The sequence below is a fragment of the Meriones unguiculatus genome, chromosome 2, assembly GCF_030254825.1.
Source record: "Meriones unguiculatus strain TT.TT164.6M chromosome 2, Bangor_MerUng_6.1, whole genome shotgun sequence".
Lineage (NCBI taxonomy): Eukaryota > Metazoa > Chordata > Mammalia > Rodentia > Muridae > Meriones > Meriones unguiculatus.
This window is the reverse complement of record NC_083350.1, coordinates 180,429,662-180,455,737: the sequence shown is the minus strand read 5'-3', so window position 1 is coordinate 180,455,737 and position 26,076 is coordinate 180,429,662. Positions and strand designations below refer to the sequence as shown.

Here is a 26,076-nt window from a genome sequence, read left to right as displayed (position 1 = left end):
TAGACATCAAATAAAACAGAGGTTTTTAGATGGTGTGCTTCTCAAAAGAAAAGCAGCCTAAGTCTTTATGCAAAGTAGCTCTTGATATTCACTTATGTGTTTGAAAATACTACTTTCATATATTCTCAGCTGTCGTTTCTATGATTCTTTGATGTAAAATTCATGTCAAAAGCACATTAAAATGGTATGAAAATGCCTGCTCCGATTACACATAGAAAACTTAAACAATGTGAGATTCCATTCAGATAGCGCGTGGATAACTGACCACCGCCAGGTTGACAACTTGTTACTGTTCGTGATTTTCATCTCAGGGCACAGAACGTTTGCCTTTATGGCAGTTTTATCCCCAGCACTCTAAGTGGCAGAAAAGGTTTCTGTTCAATTGACTTTCACTTAAGTAGTTTTAATTCCCTCTTCTTGTTGGCACTTCTGCATTCTGAGTAAGCAAACTCCACTTTGTGTGAACAACTGGCCAAGTGTCAGGAAATGGCACTTGTGGTGCGGTGCAAAGAGCTGCAGGTTGCAGGTTAGATGCTCCTCACAGGAGAAATGATGCTCAGGGGACAGTCTCTTAGCACAAAACTAAACAGCTAGGAAACGGAGCATTTTCAGTAATGCTGAGCATTACCACAGAGTAATGGTTAAATCATTTATACGTTTCATTTTTAGGAAATGCTGGATTGTACAGAGACATTTCAATACTTCATAATAAATAATAAATGAGACACAGAAAAACTATATAAGATATTTAATAAGAGGCAGGTATCTTTTACCTGCATTCTAAGTGCAACTTACAGCAGTCAATCAATATATGAAGTTATACAAACTAAATCTACCTTCTGTAAATATTGGCTATTTTCTAGTATTTTTCAAAACTTTTTAATTTATTGTAATAATTGTTGATTCACATACATTTGTAGAAATTAATATGTTTATCCTGTGTGCCCTTTACTTAGCTTCTTTTAAGGGCAGTGTTACTCCAATGATGGTATTACATTATAATTAAGATGCTTAATCTCATCCCATCCCCACACATGACTGAGATTTACTAATTTTTTCAACCTTGTCTGTGCTTTGCTCTATTCAAATTTATGTTACATGGCAATCCTCTTACTAGCTTGAACATTCAGATTGATACAAACATAAATACCTAATACAATTTAAAAAGTGGATTTATAATAATAATATTTTAAAGCAATGATCAAAAAACATTTTAGTCTGTGTGCCATAAAATGCATAGTACATAAAGCACTAAATCTCTACTTGTATAAAGGTGCTGAAAAACGGGTGTGGCTCCGTCCTGTTAAACTTCAGAGAGATAAAGGACTCTGAGAGGACCATAAAAATGTTTACTTAAAAAATGTGGATTAGCCAATAGATCTTTATTAATTACTTATCTAAGATTTTCACAGTAATCATTATTTAATCCTAAGAAACAAATGTGCTGTACATTTGATTTCTTTTGACTTGGTTTGATTTTACATTTGCAGCATCTAATTAATTACAAGATTTTTCAGTTTGAGAATTTGATATGTTTGTTGTTGCTTCTAATGTGACACTGTAAGAAGCATGGTATCTGGTTAAAGTTCCAGAAAAAAATTAACTCACAATCACAGCATCTACTGCAGAATATCTCAGCAAGTAGTGCTGCTCCTGACAGTGGAATCTTATTTCAGCCCAAACTGACCACATGTGCACTCCTAACAGCACAGGAAGGGCTCTGTTCTTGTTGTTGTTTATTTTCCCATTATCTGCTAAAAGAAGGCATTTTAAGAACTAACTGTTCCTTAGTCAAAATACTAAAGCAAACAGAAATCCTCAACTGCTGGGCATTGGAAATACCTTAACTCATAGTCATTAATCTACGTAAAATTAATGAAATTTCAATACTCTATGACGAGAATGTATTTTGAAGGATAAATAGATCTGATTGAACCTACTTGGACACTGAACTGCCATGGGCTACCTCTGTGCAGGTGTTCCAGGCCATCTCCATGAGTGGTCCTTGGTTGGAGTATCAGTCTCAGGAAAGACCCCTGTGCTCAGATTTTTTGGTTCTGTTGCTCTCCTTGCAGCATTCTTGTCCTCTTCAGATCTTACTATTTCTCACTTCCCTGCACTCTGCTCAAAGGTTGGACAGAGACTGTCTCTGACATGAACTAATTGGCCTGCTCTTTGGTCACCTCCCCGTGAGGGGGAAGCAGCCTTACCAGGCCACAGAGGAAGACAATGCAGCCATTCCTGGTGAGACCTAATTGACTAGGATCAGAAGGAAGGAAAAGAAGACCTCCCCTATCAGTGGACTTGGGGAGGGGCATGTGTGGAGAAGGGGGAAGAAAGGAGGGATATTGGGAGGGGGAGAGGGAGAGAGCTACATGGGGGATACAAAGTGAATAAAGTGTAATTAATAAAAAATTAAAAAAAAATAGATCTGATTAATCCTCAGGATGAATATAAGGAACTGAAGTTTTTCACACAACCATTTTGTGGTAAAATTTGAAAAGGCCCGGGTTATTGTTCACACATTTTGTGTTGTTTTAAATATTTGGTGGCACTATAAACAGATGTGCAGTTATCAGGTAGAACACTGAATACACTGTGTTACCTTCTATCATGATATTGAATATCACATATTTTTCTGTGTTCAATTGTACATGTTAGATGAACAGAATCTCAGTTTGAAGTAGTATTGTGTACTTAAGAGTAGACTCTACTCTTCCAAAGGTCCTGCGTTTGGTTCCCAGCACCCAAACTGGATAAGTCGCCCAAGCTTCTGTGGATCTGAAAGCCATAGCTGTCTTGGGCACTGTAGACATGGGTACATGTAAATATGTCAATGCGTGCTCGCGCACACGCACGCACGCACGCACACACACACACACACACACACACACACATTATTGAAAAGAAACAAGACAGGAAGTAATATACTTATTTAGTTATATATTATACATAACTTACTTTTATGATACTGTGGCAATTGAACTTTCACTCTATCACCTTAGATTAAAATGATAAAAATATATTTTTTCCTTTCAAGACCTAACCTAAACAACTAAGTATTAATAACGCTGACTGAATTGATTAATTCCACAGCTTTTCCCATTTGGTAAAAGGAGGAGAATGAATCTACTGTGATAAAACTGTTTGAAAATGTGCTCAGGCTGCAGCATGTAGCTATAGTATTCTTGCTCCTTCACAACATGTTGCTTCTAGAAGACACAATGACCTGTTTAGCTCAAACTCAAGTATGGAATGCCCTGTAATTTCAAAGTGTGAACACAGTGAAGGGGTATTCTGATTAGCTGAGATGCAGGAATTCACCAGTTTTCAGGAATCACCTTGATCATTGACCTGTTGGAAATGTGGATGTTTTATGCCTGACTTTAGAATTTAAGTGTCATAACACTGAAAAGAAAATATTTCCTCCAACTTAAACAACAGAATAACAAATCAAGGAATAAATAAATAAGTGATGACAAAGTCATTTGGTGATTTATTTATAGAACACACTAAAATAGCATATCTAATTACTAATTCAGACGTACTACTTACAAAACCATCATTGAAATTGTATGAGTAAAATAATACTTTAAAATGTTAAGCCATCATTGCCTCAGATTTGCTAAACGAGTTTCTTATGACTTTATTTTTATTGAAGTGGGCAATTAGAAGTCTCATATAATTTGAGTTGTGTGCTACAAATTGAAATTATTCTGTAGATCATGAAGAAATGAGAAGCTACCACAGTCCAGCTTGGCATTCCCTGTGCCCCCAGCAGCATTCTAGGTGCTTTGCACTGGTGAGATTTGGCCTGCAGACTAAACTGGCTAACCCTCAGTCCTTATAATAACTCCATGATTGAGAAGCCATATGGTGCAATGAGGAATTCTATATTAAATTGTGAGTCAGACTTTGGCCAGCCTTATTTTCATAAATGAATATCAGAATTCTCTTCATGCAAATTTCTATACACTGCTGCGTCTTGGTTTTTGTTAAGCTTATTTTTTTCCTTTTTCTCCTTTTAGGAGCTTACAGAGATAAAAGCATAATGTCTTTAAAGCTTAAAGCCACTAATAGGGAAGAGGAGAGACGAGACTCTGGCACTGTTCGCCTCATCCTGGTCCTACCTTTAAAGAAGCAGTCTTCATTGTGAACAATGGTGATCTTTTGCTTTTTTAAGCAGGCAGCTCTGTGTGCTTCGCAGTGGTTTTCATAGAATTCCCCATCCGATCCACACACAGGTTTGTAGTGCTGTTTGCAAAGGTCCATGCAGGCACACTCTGCACGTCGTGCCTCTCTGCTGATAACACAGTGCCTCCCCAAGCCACAGTACTTATTCTCACAAGATCCAAAAGGTCCGTCCTGAATCAGAAGTTCTGGAGATAAAATAAAAAGTAAACCATTGGCTGTCTTGTTGAAAAAAACTAGTGCATTTAGGAATATCAGATGAAAAATATGTTCAAGAGCTATCACAAAAATTCAGAGCCCTGCTACGTGATGGAGGAACTTGCAACACAAGAGCCACAGAAGATACATTTCAAATGCCACCAGAACCTGCTCTAACTCTTCTCTTCCAGTTCTGTTTTCACTTCTCAGAGTAGAGTGAGATTTGGGGACTTTTAATTACATTAATTAGTTACAGTATTAGACACTTTTGAAGATGTTATACAATGTATATTGATCACTTTCACCATTCTTACCTTACCTCTTTTTACTACCCTGCCTCCTCACAAATCCCGTTCTTGTTTTCATGTCTGTTATTGTTGTGAGGCACTGAAGTTATCCAGGTCTGTCTATTTGGCTGTGGGTTTGGAGTTATTCTGTGGAGTCTGATTGAATCTACTTGATACTATCATGATCATGATGATTACAAGAATAAATCTGTAATCAGAGCTCAAAGTGTACCTTGAATAATATTAGAGAATTTTACATGTGTGGAACTCTATTTGCTAGTTATTGTTATTGACCATTCAAAAAGAAGATTCGTGAGACATACATTTAGATGAGAAAAGTTTAAATATCAGGTTGATTTTATAAATTAAATCCACCTATCGCTTTAATTTCATCTTCCTACATTGGTTCCAAGTCAAATTTAAATTAGCTGAATTAAAATTACACAAAAGTATACCAATATCAATGGAAAAGTAACAAACAGCAACCTAACCTGGGACATACATAGACTAAACAAAACTTTGGGATGTATAGTTCTAACAAGTAGCTGAATCACAGATGAGTAGAAACAGCCCATCAATCAGAACAGCCACCAACTCATCACACCATGTCTAAACTAAATAACAGCTCATCACACTATGCACAAATTTCATGGTTGCTTATTGATTGCCAATAAGATAATTCCTCTGGTTTGCTTCCATTGGGTCTATAAAACCTTCCTGATCACATTGCAGCAGAACCTTCAGCCATTGTTGATTTTTAGTGACATACAGCTCATGAATCATTACGTATTTGAATGGAGTTTCTTCCTCTGCACATAATGTGATCGGTCCAGCACCATCTTGGACTAGATACTACCTTGGCTCTGTATGCATGGCAGCTAACTGAACAGAACAGTGCAGAAGAATGATAGCTTAGCTATTGGCAAAAGAAAGGAGGGAAGCAGGATTCCAGCCACTACTCCACTCTCTTCCTCCACCTGCAAGGGATCTCTGGAGATGGAAGACTGTATGCTGTATAAAAAGTGCTAGTCAAGGCCAGAAAAAGAGCTGATATGAAATTACTCTTCAGAAAGATTGTTGGTAAGGATCATGATGTGGTGAGAGACATTCTCGTGTTTGGGAGGGCATGAATCACCAATAGCAGTGACATAATAGCATGCAAGCATCAGTATGATGATGATGATGAGAGAGAGCCCTGCTTTCTAACTTGAAGAGGGCATGCATTATAATAGATAGCCAAATATATCTTGTTAGAGGTCTGGAAATAACCAGTTCTTCAATTTCCAGAAACCAAGAGAAGTTTTTACTTTTGTAGGCTTCGTGGAATTCCAGAAAGTTTATGCCAGATCTTTCAGTATGGCCTAGTCTACATGTCAAGGGACATGGATGATGAGAAATCCTCCATGGAGCTGAGGGCTGGATTTGCATTCCCCAGCCAAGGTCTTTGGGTTAATTTGTAGAACATTGAGTAATGGGGCATGGGTTGATTTCAGAGACAGGAAGGAGGTAACTAGAGGGTCTGCAGTCTTACCGTAGATAAAGAGTGGAAAGTAAGCAAACTGGGACTGCACAAAGCAGCTTTGATGAGTCATCATCCATGATGGGACAGGATGATGCAGTGAGGCTGCTGTTTTAGTGCTCACTTATCACACTACGGTAAGTCCTCAACCACGCTTATAAACATGGTGGGTCACCAAAGAAGAATGGCTAAGTTATTACTCTGACTCTGACGGATCTTTGGTACCTAATAAGCTCCCCAAAGCAAAAGAAAAACAAAAGAAGAAGAAAAGAAAAACTTAACTAGCACTCTCTACTCAGAAAAATTCAGTGAATTTATTAGCCTAAAACTTTCTCTTAACAAATGTAATACGTTAAAGTAGACAATCTAAATTTATGTCATATATAGCTATAAAATAATTAGTGATTTAAATGAAGAAATAACAGTAATACACTTATTCTTATATTTATACTTAAGCAAATTATCAGTGTAATGTTAGATGCTAGATGGCTACCATTACAACAAAAGAATTAAGTTACACTTTATTAAGAAGTATTGATTTTACCCTTTAGTCTTAAATTGAGACAGGTCTTGGAAGTGTTTAGTTTCCTTTGGCTGAGTTGTGGTGGGGCACTCTCTGGAACACTGCTCTTGGTGTGATATCAGGTGGCTCTCTGATACACTGATGTTGATATGAAAATATGGACTACCTGAAACATGAGGCTGATGTGATAGTAGTGCTATCAGGCACAGTGACGTTGGTGTGGTAACAGGTGGCAGGATCTGGCACATGAGGTTGCTATAATAACAGGTGACTATTTGGTACAATGATGCTGATTTGGAAACAGGTACCTCTTTCTGGTACACTATAGGTAATGTGTGTCTGTGTCTCTAAGGGTTTTTCTTCCTAAATTCTTACTCTGATATCCCGTTCTGATCAGAGATTCCAGTTAAAATATTGTACATATTAATAAAGTATTTTCCAAGTCTAGTTAAAAGTTCTTTGTTACCTATTGCTGCTATATTTAAGGGAAATGCAATTAATTTATATGAAATTCACAAGAAATTCTATTTATGTAAATTAAAAGCAAGAAATATCCTTTTTGATGGTAATTAACCATAACCAATGTTAAATTTAAGTTTCAGCTAAGGTTAAATCAATTAAATGTGATCAGCATGTCAAAGTTTTTCGAAGTACAATCAGATAACACATTTAATTAATTTTAATTAAGGATTATAGCATGCTAACTTGTAGCTTGATAAAGTAGCATTTAATTTGCCAACAATGGAGTATATATTTGCATCATTTGATAATTTCTGTGTCTTCCTAGCATTACTAAATGTTCAAATTACAAAACATTGAAACACTAAAAGCTTAAAAAATGCAGGAAAACACAAAAAGCAGATTTACCTAATATTAGTTAAAGATTTTTGTCCTAAGTAACCAATCATAATCAACTTTAAAAATGTTTCTGAATTTAATATCTCTATATGTTAATATAAATGCCATTAAGAGATGCATACTATAACAAGGCTCCATACCTTAGTAGGCCCCCAGACCTTATCACAACTGACTACATGATGGAAAAACCATTCAGGCTGTAAAACTCAGCACTTAGACAGCACCACCTGAGAAAACTAAAACAAAGGCCTAATCCATCAAAGTCCATTCAGTTCTGGGAAAGTCTCACAAAGTACTATCCTTGCTTTTAACTTCTGCTTCTAATTAACTATTTGTGTTAACTGAAGCATGAACAACCAGACCAAGATTTTTGTACTTAAAAGCTCACCAAAATATTATATAGCTAATATCCACTAGTAAATGAATATATACCATGTGTGTCTTCCTGCTTCTGGGTTACCTCACTCAGGATGATCTCACTCAAGATGATCTTAAACATTCTAAAATTTATAGCCCTAAAGAAGCTAAACAACAAGGAGGACACTAGAGAAGAGGCTTAATCCTCATTCAGAAGAACAAGCAGGTTAGATATCAGAAACAGGAGAAAACAAGGAATAGGTCAGCAGCCTACCACAGAGGGCCTCTGAAAGACTCTACCCAGCAGGGTATCCAAGCAGATGCTGAGAGACTCAGCCAAACTTGGGCAGAGGGCAAGGAAATCTTTTGGAAGAACTGGGAGATAGAAAGACGGTAGGGGGGAGGAGCAGGAGCTCCACAAAGAGATTAATAGAGTCAAAAAATATGGGCTCAGGGCCTCCCGCAGAGACTGATGAGTCAACCAAGGACTATACATGGAGACTACCTAAATACCCTGGTCAGACTTAGCCCATAGGTAACTCAGTTTCCAAGTGGGTTCCCTAGTAATGGGAGCAGGACAGTCTCTGGCATGAACTCAGTTGCTTGCTCTTTGATCACCTCCCTCTGGCATGGTGGCCTCACTATCCCACAGAGAAAGAGGATCCAGACAGTCCTGATGAGACCTGATAAGCTAGGGTCAGAGGGAAGGGGAGGAGTTCCTTATCAGTGGACTTGGGGAGGGGCATGGGAGGAGAAGAGGGAGGGAGTGTGGGATTGGGAGGAGATGAGGGAGGGGGCAACAGCTGGATTACAAAGTGAATAAATTGTAATTAATAATAGTAAATTAAGGGGAAAAAAAACACACACACACAGAAAAAGCTCACCCCGAGAAAGTCTTGGAGCTATACTGGGATCCCAAATACCCAGCTAAAACAGACTTTCTATTGACTTAAACCCATGGCCGAGAGCAATCTTCTTTAGTGAATTACCACAATAAATATTTAACATTGAGTGAAACTTTTGAAAATGAATTTCTTTTTATGTGTAAGTTGTGATAGTACCTGTTCTGGAATGCAACAACAACAACAAAAAGTAGTTGGTAATCTTTTCAAATGGCTTACAGAGGGTATGAGGAAGTACTTCAGAGGATAAGAGCCAGAAGACTGGAGTGGGGCACAGAATAAAGATCCTGAGACACAGCAACAAGTCAGATGCTAGAATGCATCCTACCACAGCTGAGAATATTTAAAGAATGAGCATTCAAAAGGCTGACCAGGATAAAACACGGGGAAAAGACTGAGCCAAGATTTAAAATGTTAGCAGAAGGAGGGAAACAACAGCCTATGATGACCTGAATTAGTTATTATGTATTAAATAAGCACAATATTTAATTACTGTCGTTATCTCCCATGTTGTCTCCTAACATGTGCTATGTGAACGTGCACTAGCAAATCTAATTTGTTAACAATTTGGGAGTAGAAGATGGGTGAAATTTTAGTGTTCATATTCATATTTTTGTCTCATCTGGTATCATAGTAGAAAATCAAGAGGTTGACTCACAAATTGCTTTTAGTCTCTCAATAACATAATCCCTTTGTTTAAACTTGTACACTAAAGAACAATTCTAATTAAAGATAGGCCATGTAAAATTAACCCAGGTGTGCTGTATAGAATGCCTGAGACATATTGTTCAGTGCATTGAAAAATCACACATGGGTTATTCTCAAATTAAAAATATTTACATGATCTAAAATGTCCTCAACTATACCAAATACAAACTAATTCAGTCATATATATTAATTAATTAATTTTTTTTACTTACTACATTTATTCATTTTTGTATTCCAGCTGTAGCCTCCTCCCCTGTCCCCTCCCAACCCCACCTTCCTTCCCTCTTCTCCTCCTTCAGTCCAGTGATAGGGGAGGTCCTCCTCCCCTTTCATCTGACCCTAGCCTATCAGGTTTCATCAGGAGTGGCTGCATTGTCTTCAACTTTAGCCTGAAAAGGCTGCTCCCTCCGTAGGGAGAGGTCATCAAAGAGCCAGCTATTGTGTTCAAATCAGAGCCAGGCTTCTTTCCCATTACTAGAGAACCTACTTGGAGACTGAGCTGCCATGGGCTACATCTAAGCAGGTAGTTCTAGGTTATCTCCATGAACAACGGTCCTTGGTTGGAAAATCAGTCTCAGAAAAGATCCCTGTGCCAGATATTTTGGCTCTGTTGCTCTCGTTGGGGAGGTACTGACCCCTCCAGATCTTTCTATCTTCCCCTTCTTTTATAAGATTCCCTGTACTCTACCCAAAGTTTGGCTAGGAGTATCTTTTATTCTAAGGCATTGATGCTTAATTTATTTCACACTGGTAAGTGTAGCTTAGGCTTTAAAATCTAAAATTTTATTAACAATCCATCCTAAGAATGGTGTTAGCAAGCTCATTAACTTCACAAGTCTAGTTTTACTAATCAAATAACACATATATAAAAGTCTATATTTATTACTTACATAAGTACATAAAAAAGAGAAATGGCTACAAAGTTAATAATGCTGCCACACAGTTGATGAGATGATTCAGTACACATAGGAAATGTAGTTATTAAGATTAAAAATAATTTACTATGTATTTAGCACATAAAATGCATGAATAACATTGTTATAATAAATAAGTCTTTCTCAACAAACTATGTTAAAAAGCCTGTTGGAGGTGGGCAGGTGGTACATGCCTGAATCTCTTGAAATGTAAGTAGGTTGACACTAAGCTTGAGGCAACATGGTCTACACAGCAAATCCTATTACAAAATAAAGATGCAAACAAAGTACATCAGGAGAGTGTTGGAATGAATATGCTTCAAAATATCACCCTTAAAATTGCCAAGAATATCTAACACGATATTTTTCTCTGCTGCCAAAAAGTTAAAAATAATTAAGAAATTTTTTAAAAAATTGAAATTAAAAAAAAGAGAGAGAAAAAGAAAGACACAAAGGGGGAGGGAGATTCAAAAGTACCCATTTGAATAATTTTGTATTTTTGAATTAGAGTCACAAGCATTCCTTTTTTTGGTACTTTACTACCCACATATAGGCAATTGGAAAAACCAAACATTATAAAGAAAAAAAACAAAACACACAAACAAACAAAAAAAAACCTGATTCATTTCTCATAGATTTCATGGCTAGTGATAGTGATACAAACAACTGCAAGGCATTCAGAAGATTGCACTGTGGGACCTTTCTGTGACCTCCATGATTGGGGTCCGGGTTTCCAAATGCTGCTCTGCTAATCTGGCCGAAAGTTTGCACCTGTGTCGCTGCTGCAGACACCTCGTTTGAAGAGAGCTTCATCTCCACCTTGAATTTGGAACAGTCTTCCTATCTTATTTTGAACAACCTATTATATCTTTAGCTAATCTGCAAGAATGTATTTTAAAAGCAAAATAATCTGGAATGCAGCAAATTCTCACACAACCTGCCACCACCCCAAATACACAGGCTTCTAGCATTAGCATATTGCAACAATACCCTATAGCAAGTGCTTCCCCATGAGCTGATGTTGTGAAGTCTCATCACTGACAGTGATTCTACTCATCCATCTCCCCTTTCCCTGATCGCCTGAGGCCCTGACAGTCACCAATCTTCTGAACACATCTCCATAGTTAGGGTGATCTAGCGTGTACTGTGCTTGAAATTAAACACTATGCAGACATTTTTAAACAGTTTTTTAAATTATAACACATAGCTCTCATCTTTTTCTTACCTCCAAAACCTCCCATGTACCTCCTGCCAAATCGCTATCAAATGTCTGGTCTTTCCACAAATAGTTATTAACTATACATATATGTATTTGCATATACATATATATTCCTAAATATAATCTGCTCAGTCCATATACTATTATTTGTATGTATGTTTTCAGGACTGATTTAATGTTGGTTTTTTACTGGAAAAAAATATCCTAATGCTCGCCCCATATCTATTCACAAGTGTTTAGGTAATTTTATTTTTATTGCTGAATAATATCCTACTGTGCGGATTATAAATTTGTTTATTTTTTCACCTATTGGAAGATATCTGAGTTACTTCTGATTTCTTGACTTTAAAAACCCCTTTCACAGGGGTTGCCTAAGACCAACAGACAACACAGATATTTACATTATGATTCATAACAGTAGCAAAATTACAGTTATAAAACAATGACATAAGTAACTTTATGGTTGGGAATCACTGCAACACAAGGAAATGTTCTAAAGGGTCACATTAGAAAGGTTGAGAAACACTGCTTTAGTAAATAATAGGGGCACGCATGCTTTATCCAATGGTAAGTGGATACTTAATTTGTAAGATACTATACTTTTATATTTCTGCAAATAATAAACATCTATTCTCATAGCTCTAGCCTGCAATGTCACCGTGAGTTTGAATTTTTTCACTTAAACTGAAATTCGAATATATTGCTTTATTAGTGTTCTCAAGAGTGAACACCACCTTATTATACTTTTCATGTCGTAGAAAACACATTTGACCTATGCTGTGAGATTAAAGTGGTAAATCTCCCGCAGTGAGTGTCAAAGAGTTCCACAAGAAATCCTTGTTCACCAAGGAAAAGATGTTTCCTCCATAGCAATGTCCCTGCTGTAGAGTACAACCAAATAGCCATGGTTTCTCTAGAATCTGTTATTCCAGCACCAATAGACTGTTATCTTTGACTCTTTGAGATCCAGGCAATGTAAGGCACCCTAGCTGCCTCTGGAGTCCCAGGACCATCTGTGTGAATTGGTACTGCCCTGATATTCTCAGGACCATGGTTTTGAGTGGGGTGAAATGATAGGTTTATATCAAGAATACAGGAGAATATGATTGAATGGCACTTGGTCATAAACCTATGTTATCAAACTTCCTCTTTAAATGATGTTGGTAAGGGCAACCCAAAGAAAACTCGTCAGTCATGGTAACATTTAGAGAGAAGCTTGGTGCAAAGGCATGAGTTACTGTCATCCTTCCCTGCACATAGGAAGGAGTTTGCAGATGGAAGTAGACACTGTCGCTTTCTTGGGTTTCTCCTGGCACTTTCTGCTGTTAAATGGCAGTATTCTACCTCTCAGCTCTCTTAGGTAGCATTTCCCAGCTTTTTTCAAAGATGACTAAAAAAACGGTAAAAGAGAGGGTGAAAGGAACAAAACAACTATAAGACAAATAAGAAACACAAAAGCCAAGTGTAGTGCCATGTTTATAACTGAAAGTGGCTGAAAACACTCCAGGCTAACAGAAAATATGACACACAACTAAAGTGTGAGGTGATGGGAAAGGGCAGAAGCCACAGGCCTACACCAAGAGCCTTTCAGTAGGCCGCTGAATGGAATAGTGCTGCTGCTTTAGTGGAGAGCTGTCTTTCTTTGTGACATAAGAAGTGATGACAGGCCTGGAGACCGCATGGGCACGGGTACGTAGGGGCATCTTTGTATTCACACAGCAGTGCAAGATGTAGGACAATCTCTAGGGCTCAGCACCTGCTGCTGTCACTATACAGACCTTGCTGGGACTCAAGAATGGTCTACACCAGACAGACTGAAGGACTGCACGGTGATAGTTAGGTTTCTCTGGTCTTCTTTTCTGTTTTTCTGTAGGGGACATCTGTGAATATTAATTTTAAAAACCCTCATAATATAAGTTGCCTAAAGTAACTGCACTTGCTAACTTGCCTTTCTAACATCATCTTTTGTAAGGTCTCTATGCAAGACTTTTGTGTATCCTTAGAAATCACGCGATTTTGTTTTATTGATACATTAAAAAGCCTCAATATTTCATGAAGTACAATGTGACATTCTGCAAGGCCTGATAATCAATTTCAGTCCTTTTGAGGCTTCTATGGGCACCTGCACTCATGTGCATATACCTGCCCCCAAATACATTTAATTAGAACTAAAATACACTGTTATAAAAAAAATGATTTGTAATCGTTTAGCCAAACTAATCAAAAGAAACAGAAGACTTGAAGCAGTAAAATTAGAGCTGAAAAGGGAGATACTTTACTGACACTAATGAGGTTCAGAGGATCATTATTATGTGCTTTGAAAACTTAGGAGCAAACAAGTAACAGGACAGGAGCCTACCACAGAGGGCCTCTGACAGACTCTACCTAGCAGTGTATCAAAGCAGATATTAAGACTCATAACCAAACATTCAGCAGAGTACAGGGAATCAAAAAAGGGGTGGGGGTGAGTTAATATGACCTGGAGAGTACAGGAGTCCCACAAGGACCAAATATATCTGGGCACGGGGTCTTTTGTGAGACTGTTTTTTTTTTCAAACAAGGACCATGTATGGATACAACCTAGAGCCTCTGCTCAGATGTAGCCCTTGGTAGCTCAGCATCCAAGTGGGTATCCTAATAAGGGGAACAGGGACTGTTTCTGACATAAACTCAATGGTGGACTCTTTGACCTCCTCCCCCTCCCCCAGGGAGGAGGAGCTCTGCTAGGCCACAGAGGAGGACTTTGCAGCCAGTCCTGAAGATGCCTGATAAACCAGTATCAGATGGAAGGGGAGGAGGTTCTCCCCTATCGTGGACTTAGAAAGGGGCAGGGCAGATATAAGGGTGGGAGGATGGGATTGGGAGGGAAGAGGGAGTGGGATACAGCAGGGATACAAAGTTAACAAAATGTAACTAATATTAAAAAATCAAATTTAAAAAGAAGAAAAACAAAACAAAAAAAGAAAACTTACATTCTAACGAATTCATAAAATCACAAAAAATTCTCAAATTCACCAAAAAAAATGTACCTGAATTTCTAGATACATGTGATCTAATAAGTAAGCAAAATTACACAAAAAAAAGTAACAACAATGGAATTGCAGCAATAATTTAAAAGAAAAACCACACAATAACAACAACAAAATCCCAGGCCCAGGTGAACTTATTGTTGAATAGCACCAGATCTATAAAGAAGAATAAGATCAATGATTCTCAAATTGATGAGACCTGTTAAGCTAGGGTCACTTGGAAGGGGAGGAGGACCTCCCCTATCAGTGGACTTGGAGAGAGGGCATGGGAGCAGATGAAGGAGGGAGGGCAGGATTGGGAGGGAATGAGGGAGGGGTATAGCTGGGATACAAAGTGAGTAAACTTTATATAAAAAAATTTAAAATATTAAAAAAAATCCACAAAATTGAAAGAGGAAGAACACTGCTAAAGTCTTTTTACAAAGCCCAGTATTACCTTGAAATAGCAGAAAACAGGCACAAGGAAAATGAACGCAAATGAATGTTCAGGAGAAAACTCTAAGCAAATATTTCTACACAAAATATCCAGAACTAGCCTCAACTCATCAGTGATGAGAATCCACAAAAGTCAACTGCTCATGATGTCTCTGTGAGTGCTACACACTGTCGCGCTGACCACCTACTCATGACTCCGCACCCACGTGTGAGAAGGTTGGTGAATTTTATCCACATCTATTACAAAAATCTTATTGCTCAAACAAGCCAGAGACACCACAATGAGCTAGCTGCTGTGGGGCTGTTGCATAAGTCTTCTCTCGGGGTTGCTCTGTGGACGCTTGGGATCTTTAAACTTAGTATCAAGTGTGAACACATTCTCAGTGTCCCCACTACATGCGATTCCTTTTCCCTGACATCTGATATTCTTGAGTGATTAATAGGATGATTCCAACTTTGCTTTATAGTTTTATGTTTCCTACTTATATGTTATAAATTTTTATTTGAAAAAGTACAAGGATACTCTTACCTAGTACATAATTTCATAAATGAAATATGGATTCATTTTATAATAAGTTTGACTTTGGAAAATTGTAAACATTTAGAGACCAATGCAGAATTTTTAATCCCCATTTTTTCTAAATATACATATGCATACACTGTCACAAATATATTTTTATCTTGAGCTAGTTTCCCTCTAGTATGTAGTATCAGATACATAAACATAATTATGATATTTTTAAACAGTTTGAGCCCACTATAATATAGTTATTTGTGTGTGCGTGTGTGTGTGTGTGTGTGTGTTCTCTGGAGAATACAAACAAAATAGAGGCAGCCTGTTATATAGATAATGGGGATTTGTTTAGTGGTTCTGTCAAAGATGACCCACCTAAAAGATAAGCTTTTAGGTGACTTAGCTGGAAATATACCTACTGATCAGATTCCCTTTGTTCAAAAATTTCATGTACCTTGACGCTTAAAATCCCAGGCCCAGGTGAACATACCATTAAATAGTACCAGATCTATAAAAAAAAAAAAAAGACCAATGATTCTCAAATTAATAGTTATCTCTAAAGCTCAGATCAGTCATTAGATTACTAGTTCCTGACCAAAGCACAATCATTTTAGAACTCTACAGGTGTAAACATTCTGAACAGAGATGGAAAATGTTAACTTTAGAAGGCCAATCTAATGGGTGTCAGGTGAAATCTCTCAGGGTCGTTTTGATTTGCATCGCCCAGACGGCTAATTAGGTTGAGCATTTCTTTAAGTGTTTCTCTGCCATTTGATATTCTTCTATCGAGAATTCTCTGTTTAGCTCTGTTCCCCATTTTTTAAGTGGATTACTTGGTTTGTTGCTTTTCAGCTTCTTTAGTTCTTTATATATACTGGATATTAGCCCTCTGTCAGATATAGGGTTAGTGAAGATTCTTTCCCACTATGTAGGCTGTTGTTTTGTTCTTTTGTCAGTGTCCTTTACTTTACAGAAGCTTTTCAGTTTCATGAGGTCCCATTTATTGATTGTTGCTCTTGGAGCTGTGCTGTTGGTGTTCTGTTCAGGAAGTTGTCTCCTGTGCCAAAGAAGTTGTCTCCTGTACCAATGAGTTCTAGGGTCTTCCCCCTTTTTCTTCTAACCTATTATATATGTCTGGTTTTATGTTGAGGTCTTAGTTTTGTGCAGGGTGATAAGTATGGATCTATTTGCATTTTTCTACATCTAGATAACCAGTTAGACTGGTACCATTTGTTGAAGATGCTATCTTTTTTAAATTGTATGGTTTTGGCATCTTTGTCAAAGATCAGGTGTCCATAAGTATGTGCTTTTATTTCTGGGTCTTCTGTTTGGTTCCATTGACCTGCCATTCTGTTTCTATGCCAGTACCCATCAGAATGGCCAAGATCAAATCTCAAGTGACAACACATGCTGGAGAGGTTATGGAGAAAGAGAAACACTCCTCCACTGCTGGTGGGAATGTAAACTCGTACAATGGAATATTACTCAGCAACGAAAAACAAGGACATCATGAAATTTGCAGGTAAATGGTGTGAACTGGAAAGGATCATCCTGAGTAAGCTGTCTCAGAAACAGAAAGACACACAGTATATACTCACTTATATAGACATATAATACAGAATAAACCTACTAAATTTTGTATATCTAAAGAAACTAATCAAGAGGGAGGACTCTAACTAAAATGCTCAATCCCCATCCCAAAAGGCAAAGAGGATGGACATCAGAAAAAGAAGACAACAGGAAATAAGTTAGGAACCTGCCACAGAGGGCCTCTGAAAGGCTCTGTCCTGCAGACTATCAAAGCAGATGCTGAGACTTAGGGCCAACTGTTGGGCAGAGAGCATGGAATCTATGAAAGAAGTAGGCAATTGTAAGATCTGGAGAGGACAGGAACTCCACAAGGAGAGCAACAGAACCAGATAATATGAACACAGAATTCTTTCCAGAGACTCATATTCCAACCAAGTACCATGCATGGAGATAACCTAGAACCCCTGTACAGATGTAGCCCATGGCAGTTCAGTGTCCAAGTGGGTTACATAGTAATGGGAAGAAGAACTGCCACTGACATAAACTGATTGGCCTGCTCTTTGATCACCTCCCCCTGAGGGGAGAGCAGTCTTACCAGGCCACAGAAGATGACAACACAGCCACTCCTGATGAGATTTGATAGACTAAGATCAGAAGAAAGGGGAGGGGGACCTCCCCTATCAGTGGACTTGGGGAGGAGCATGCGTGAAGAAGGAGGAGGGAGGTTTATGGGGGGGATACAAAGTGAATAAAGTGTAACTAATAAAAGTTAAAAAGAAATAAGAAGGCCAAGATAATCTCTATGTCAATGCCTTGTCCTTCAGAACCACATAATACACTTCATGTCATAGCATTAGGTTTTATGTTAAGGACCCATGGGCTAATTTGAGTGTTCTCTTGAAAATGATATTCGGAGTTTACTAAAGAGTGTTCACTAGTCATCCACAGTCAATCTTACACTTGAAGATATTTATTTACCCAATGCTCTGACATACCAAGGCATTAATTTTGCCTTTCCACCTTCTTTCATCTTCCTTTTTTAGAAGTAGGTTTTTTCTATGTAGCCCATGACAGCCTTGAACTTGTAGTCATCCTATGGTTCTGCCCCTACTGTAGCCTATCATAGCCTCCTGAGAACTGGCTTGAAGGTGTGAACTATCAAGACAAAGTGAGTCCTCTCTTTAGCAAGATCTGAAAGACCATATGAACTGAACATCTGAGAAAGCCCTTACATGAACCATCAGGTCAAAGGAAACATGGAAACAATGTAAAATGAGATTAAACAGCGAACACAAGTACTGTAGAAATAAAACAAACAACCCTGTAACATAGATTCACACTCACAGAAATGAGGTCACAGCTAACACCTGAAATCAAACAATAAAAGTCTTTGAGAAAAAAAAATAGATGAGCTGTTTAAATTTATTTAAAAACATATTTAAATACATGTTTAATAGAAATATATAAAATTAAGATCATATAGAAAATAAACAAGTGACTATAAAAGATAATATAGAAAAGAGAAAATATCAAATCATGTAACTGTGAGCTCCTGAATTTCTAAAGCCAAATAATAGGAATCCAGATGGACAGGGAAGAAAACAGATGGTAGGAAGTAATTAATAAATTATTAAAGTATTTCCCATAACTGGAAAAAAATGGATTGCCAAATTTAGAGGCATCACCCAGCACACAACATGAATGAAGCATAGTTTATACTTATCATGATATACTATGAAATTTAGAAATAATGAAGGTATAGAGATTTTGCTACAAGTCTGTGGGTAAAAAATGAGAAAATGTTCAGTCACATAAAAATGAGCACAAATTCAGTTGCATTTTATCTCAAAGCTGCAGCAGACAGCTGAAAGACAGACAGTACACAATTCCGAAGAGAAAAGACCTTGCTCAGAAACCATTGCCCTAGTCTGGTCTCCCCACAAGTCTTCCTGCTGCAGAGGGAGAGCTGTTCATTTCCTTCTTTACCAAGAGGAACTTCAGCTCTGAATTTTGCCTGACATTTGGAGGAAGGAAGTGATAAATACACAAACAAAACTCACAGGCCTCTCCTTACGCATCCCTGTCTGATGATCTTCTTAGTGTATGATCTACACTGCCAGTCCCACTAGCCTACAGTCTGTAAGATGTAGGTGCCCAGCAACAGATGAGTGAATAAACTAAATGCTTGTGTAATAAAGTCATTGACACATCACAAAAAAAAAAAAAATCATTCACCCCAACCAAGATGGAATCCTTCCATGTTGCAAAGTTGGTTCCTTATATAAGACATCACATAAATAGAAATCACATGATGACATGATAGATACAGGAAAAAAAAACAACTTTGATGACACCCTTCCTGACCCAATTACACTCAGGATGCGAGGCTAAGCACTGCACTCAGGGTCTGCCGCTTTGGACCCAGAGAAGAGCATGTCTGATTGCATGCGGGTTGATGCCCCAGGTCCCGCCTCTGAGAAAAAGGTATGGACGGGTCTGATGCTCTTTGGGTGGATGACACCTAAATGAACATCGGTACAAAGTCCCAATTTATTTCTAATATCAGAGATCAGACCTCTACTCTTGCCTGATGCGTCTAAAACAGAAAGGGGGAACTGTAGAGAGCTGTGGAATGCTATGCCTTAAAGATGGAGCTGGTTTCCGCCTTCCACCTTCCCAATGGTGAGTGCTCTCTGTCAGGAACAATTCCACATTTGGATAAGGCTGAGGATCTGGCTTGCTTCCATGTATGTGGACCTATCTGCATTGCCCACGTGGCACGCCTGGGTTGGCTACCCAGAGGCTATTTAAGCTGTGGGCTGGCTTTCCCCAGGGTCCGAGGATTGTTCAAGGTTCCTGAATAAACTGTATTGAAAAAAAAAAAATAAATAAATAAATAAAAAATACTCCAGAGAATGTTCCTCCTGTAGGCAGGAATGTGCAGTCAGGAACTGAAGAAAAAACCAACAAGAAAAACTTCTTACTGGCACACCAGATTTGGTCAGCCATTATTTTTCTTAAATAGCTCAGGCCCACTAACCTAGCCAGGAATGCCACTGTCCACAGTGGATTGGACCTTATTCTATCAATTAGCACTCAAGAAAATGGCCCCAGACATGCACACAGGCTAGTAGGATGGAGGTATTTCCTCATCTCAGATTTCCTGTTCCCATATGTTAAGGTTTGTGTCAAGTTGACAAAAAACTAAGCAGCAGGGAAACAAACAAAGATAGAAAATCTTGATTGTGTGGTAACATGGCTTTCCCCAGGGTCCAATGATTGTTCAAGGTTCCTGAATAAACTGCATTGAAAAAAGAAAAAAAAAAAAAAAAAGAAGGCCTCTGAAAGGCTCTGCCCTATAGACTATCAAAGCAGAAGCTGAGACTTATGGCCAACTCTTGGGCAGAGTGCATGGCATCTTATGTACGAAGTGGGAAATAATAAGATCTGGAGAGGACAGGAACTCCACAAGGAGAGCAACAGAACCAGAAAATTTGAACACAGGCATCTTCCCAGAGACTCATACTCCAACCAAGTACCATTCATGGAGATAACCTAGAACCCCTGTACAGATGTAGCCCATGACAGTTCAGGGTCCCAGTGGGTTACATAGTAATGGGAAGAAGGACTGCCTCTGACATAATCTGATTGGCCTGCTCTTTGATCACCTCCCCTTGAGGAGGGAGCAGCCTAAACAGGCCACAGAAGATGACAATGCAGCCACTCCTGATGAGATCTGATAGACTAAGATCAGAAGGAAGGAGAGGAGGACCTCCCCTATCAGTGGACTTGGGGAGGAGCATGTGTGAAGAAGGGGAAGGGAGGGTGGGATCGGGAGGAGAGGTGGGAGGAGCTTATGGGGAGATACAAAGCATATAAAGTGTAATTAATAAAAATTAAAAAAAATATTTCTGGCAATAAACCTCTTTAAAAAAATAATGAATAAGGTTTGAAAGACAGCTCAGCGGTTAAGAGAATGTACTATTCTTGCAAGTAACCTAGTTTACTTTCCAGCAATTATTTTGAAAAGTTCATCTGGATTCCATCTCTAACCTCAGGAAATCTCGTACCTCTGGCCTCAAGTGTACCCCCATGCAGATCCATGCCTACACATAATTACAAATATAAAAACGGAGTTCAAAAGATAAATCTAAATTATGAGTTAGAAAAACAAGGGATGTTTTTCCCTTCAGCTGTGACCCGGCTCCCAACATTTTCTATCTGTCACCATGAGATTCCTGGGGAGACTCTCGTTTCTTGGTGCTACTGTTTCTATGGTATGACAGTGTGAATGAAGAACACAGACTCATTTTAGAATGTCCTCGTTTCTGCCAGTTATACACAAGATGTTTATTGTTTTCATGTCATGTCTGTCTCCTTTACTATGACTCACACTCTCCTGCCTGATTCACTCTTTCTGTTTCATTCTCCTCCACCTCAGGAAGATTACAAGCACAGAAATAACTCATTGTTCAATCCTCTTCAGTCACCTTGGATTACAGAACAGAAAGAGATTAAAAGTAATCCCCAGGCAGAGGTGAGCCTTCGGGGCAACTCAGTCCTGATGAAAACAATTACCTATGAGGACTAGTCACTTTGTGAAGCAGATGTGACAGGAGCGCCCTTCTAGATGTGACAATGATTACAGATTGACAATCTATGTGACACTAGGCAGGACCCCAGCAGAGAAAATGCGGGTACCATGTCTTGATCAGAATTCCTAACTTATTCATACTTCTTGGACCTTACTTCAGTCTTTCATCTGTTTTAACCTATAGCTTAAGTCAGTTCTCAGATTAGCTTAAGGTATGAACCCCTTCTACTCTCTTTTTTCCCAAATGTGTCCACATTGAATGATCTCTCATTGCTTTTTATCATTACTCATCTTTGTGAAATGTGAATGGGTAGTAATGGCTAAACCTATTGTTTGGAAATGCCTATGGAGGCCAGAAAATGGCATCAGATCTGGAGTTACACTTATCAGCTGCAACAGGGATGCAAGGACCAAATATCTGCAATATATATCTTCTGCAAGGTGTTTAAAATATTTACATTTAAAATTTTAAATATTTTTAAAACACAGTCTTAAGGAACATCACAGAAGAAGATTCAGAAAGACTGTAAGAACCCAGGAAATCTTCTGTGAGATTGTGTCTCTGAGAAATGATTTACCTCTACAATTGCCTGTTCCTTGATCACTTCTCCCTGGTCGGGGGACCTAGCCAGCCTACAGAGGAAGAAGATCCAGGCAGACCTGATGGAACCTGATAGGCTAGGATCAGACAGTAGGGGAGGAGAACCTCCCCTATCAGTGGACTAGGGATGAGGGATAAGGTAGGAAGAGGGAGGGCAACTGGGACTGGGAGGAAATGAGGAAGAGGGCTACAACTTGGATACAATGTAAATTAATTATAAAATAATAATAATGTTTTTATTAAAAGGTACACCATGATACCAAAAATGTGGCTGCCTAATAAAACCTGAAGAATGGCAACATGAATAGATATGCTAACTTAAAACTATTTTACAGGATCTCACCCACAGGTGAAGAATTACAGGCAGCTAGTGATTGTTGAAAGAGGAAGAATTAATCTTTTCAAGGGATGAACCCCTAATCGGTTAGCCCATACCAAAAGGTCAGTCCTGATATCATACACACACAAATAACAAAAATGGATTAAGTAGATTATATCTATATATTGATGTGTTTAAACAGACAAATGTGGAGCAATAATAAAGAGGTAATTATATTTTGTTTCATATTTTAATTAAAATTTAAGTCCTGTAAATCTAAAATTATCTCAATGGACTTATTAGTTAACTATTAATTATTAATTATAAAGTTAAAAGTTATATTTCAATCAATCATTGACTATGTATCCACCTATTTTATTGCTTTAAAGTATGGTAAGCTTTATGAATTCTCTGATATATAGTTTTTTAACAAAACTTTAAAAATAAAAATAAATGTATTGTTGAAGTCTTGGGTTATGATTATATAAGCATGTTTTCTTTTAATCTCAGGTGTGGGATATGGAACTGAGTCAGACTGTCCACAGCAGCAGACTATTTGCCTTGTGCAAGCTCTGAGAGGGGCTCTTTGACAGCAACAGATAGTTTTAATTGGAGGATTCTGGAGAGGGACTGAATGCCAAGGCCCAGAAAAGAAAAGAACTCCGAGAAAGAAGGTACTGCTGCTGCTCCTGGCTGCTTGTTGATGCTGTGTAATGAGAAGCTGGAGATACCCTAAAACAAAGATTGGACTTGCCCCAAGGAACCCCTAGGACACTAACCTGCAGGAAGCAGGCTAAGATAACTATGTGCTCTCTCCCCACAATTTTTTCTCTCTGACCTGTTGTAGGTGTGTGGAAGGGATTGAGGTAGAGAAGGGAAGAAGAGACGTTAGAAATTAACATTAAATAGTTATAAAAGTGTGGTAACATAGGTATGTCTGCTCCCTTCTGCAATATTTCCAGGAGCTCAGTTACACTCATGTTTGCTGCCTGTAGTTTGCCCACAAATAGCTAAAACTATTTTTTCTCACTATTATCTGCATGTGTTTTATTTTTTTTCGTTTTTCATTTAACTTTTATTAATTACACTTTATTCATTTTGTATCCCCCCATAATCCCCGCCCTCCTCCCCTCCCAGTCCCACCCTCCCCCCCCTTTCTGCATGCATGCCCCTCCCCAAGTCCACTGATAGGGGAGGTCCTCCTCTCCTTCTTTCTGATCTTAGTCTATCAGTTCTCATCAGAAGTGGCTGCATTGTCAGGGTTCTAGGTTATCTCCATGAATAGTCCTTGGTTGGAGTATGAGTCTCTGGGAAGTTCCCTGTGTTGAAATTTTCTTGTTCTGTTGCTCTCCTTGTGGAGACCCTGTCCTCTCCAGCTCTTACTATTTCCCACTTCTTACATAAAATTCCATTCACTCTGCCCAACAGTTAGCCATCAGGCTCAGCATCTGCTTTGACAGTCTGCACAGCAGAAGCTTTCAGAGGCCCTCTGTGGCAGGTTCCGAGGTGGTTTCCTGTTTCCTTCTTCTGGCTTTCAGAGGCCCTCTGTAGCAGTTTCCTAGGTTGTTTCCTGTTTTCTTTTTCTTCTGATGTCCATCCTCTTTGCCTTTCAGGATGGGGATTGAACATTTTAGTTAGGGGAAGATAAAACCAAACAGATCATGGCTATCCGTAAAGAAATGAAGGAAGTTAAAGACAAGCAGATTATGGCCATCCGCAAAGAAATTCGGGAAGCTGCAGCCAAACAGTTTGCGGCCTTCAGAGAAGAAATAATTAAATCACTGAAAGAAATAAAAGAAACAAAGTTGAAGGAACTAAAAGAAAAAGAGGAAAATACAATCAGACAGGTGAAGGAAGTAAACAAAACAACTCAAGACCTGAAGATAGAACTGGAAAAATTAAAGAAAACACAAATGGAGGAAATAATGGAGAGGAATAACTTAGGGAAGAAAACAGGAACTACAGAAGTAAGCATAACCAACAGACTACAAGAAATGGAAGAAAGAATCTCAGGTGTAGAAGATACAATGGAAGAAATCTGTCAAAATGTTAAATCCAAAAATTCCTGACACAGACCGTCCAAGAAATCCAAGACCATATGAAAAGACAAAACCTAAGAATAATAGGTATAGAGGAAAAAGAAGACTACCTTCTCCAAGGCCCAGAAAATATGTTTTATTTTTTCTATACTCTGCTATTACATATTCAATGTCAGAAACTTCACTTTCTGATGTATTTCCTTCCATTGTATTTTTTTATACTGTGTGATGTGGTTTTCAATTTACATTTTAGTTTCATGTTCTATATTTCTGATTAACACACTAAATCTTTCTCTGAATGGTTTGAATACACGGAATGAGTTATGATGTATTTACAGTGTTCTTAGTTACTGCTTTTATCATGTCTGTCATATAACGAGTTATTGTAATTAATATTAATTTTTATTCTAGTTTTCTGATTCTTTACATAACAGATGAATTCATTCTTTTCTTCTTTCTGTTTTTGTTTTATTTTTGTTGTTTGTTTTGTAAGGCAAGACCTCATGCAGCCCCAAATAGCCTCCAACTTACTATGTGCGTAGTCAATGCTGACTTAGTCCTGCCTCTGCCTCTAGAATGCTGGAATTATAGCTGCCATCACATACAGCTCTTGCCTGTTGAAAACCAACTGCTTAGAAGTTATTATATACACTTTATAATTTTTATTTAAATATTTTACACAATATTCCAGCAAGAAAGTAAGTCACTTAGAAACAATTAGTAAACTTTTAAACTATGTCCATGTGGTCTAGAACTGTCATGACTATATCTGAACTAAAGCACAACTAATGAATTCTAGCAGTGCTTGCTTTCCTGGGTTGTGAAATGTTTCCTCTGAAAGGCAGGAAAAGTATTATTCCAAGTCCAGTGCAGGATCCAGGGATTGTACCATCAAACTTTTACTTATTTTTACCCTGCCACAGAGAATCTTCTCATATCTACTGTAGAATGCAGTGGAAACAGGATTAATGGTAGACCAGACACCTTAAAGAAAACATTGCAAACCCTGAGGAGTCAGACAAAGACTAGAGTAAGAACTTCTGCTGGTGCCCTTTTTTCCCCTCTGCAGCTCTTTCCAAGTAATGTGTGCTTTGAACTCTTACTGTCTGAGCCTCCACAGACTCTCTCTGTTCAATTTCAATTCAGAAAAAAATGCTGTATTATCCGTTATGATAGTCGACAAACTGTCTCATCCATTCCCCACAGAGCCATAGATCTCACATGGGTGATTGCCTTTTCTGAGGGCCACTGCCCTTTCTTCCCTGAGGTCCACATCTTGTAAAAGCTTTCATGTATATGGCCTCCATTTTTCAGCTGCTTTCTTAGGAGAAGAAATACT

General features: G+C 38.3%; 1 protein-coding gene across 4 annotated transcripts in view; it reads right to left on the bottom strand.

The window, feature by feature from the left end:
• The window catches only part of Fstl5 (follistatin like 5), a 692,962-nt gene that overhangs the window by 465,966 nt on the left and 200,920 nt on the right, over positions 1 to 26,076 (bottom strand). For all 4 annotated transcript variants that reach the window (XM_060378450.1, XM_060378449.1, XM_060378448.1 and 1 more), the window contains exon 4: positions 4,131 to 4,379. In XM_060378450.1, the coding sequence (XP_060234433.1) occupies positions 4,131 to 4,379 (249 nt within the window). The remainder of the gene's footprint in view (positions 1 to 4,130; positions 4,380 to 26,076) is intronic.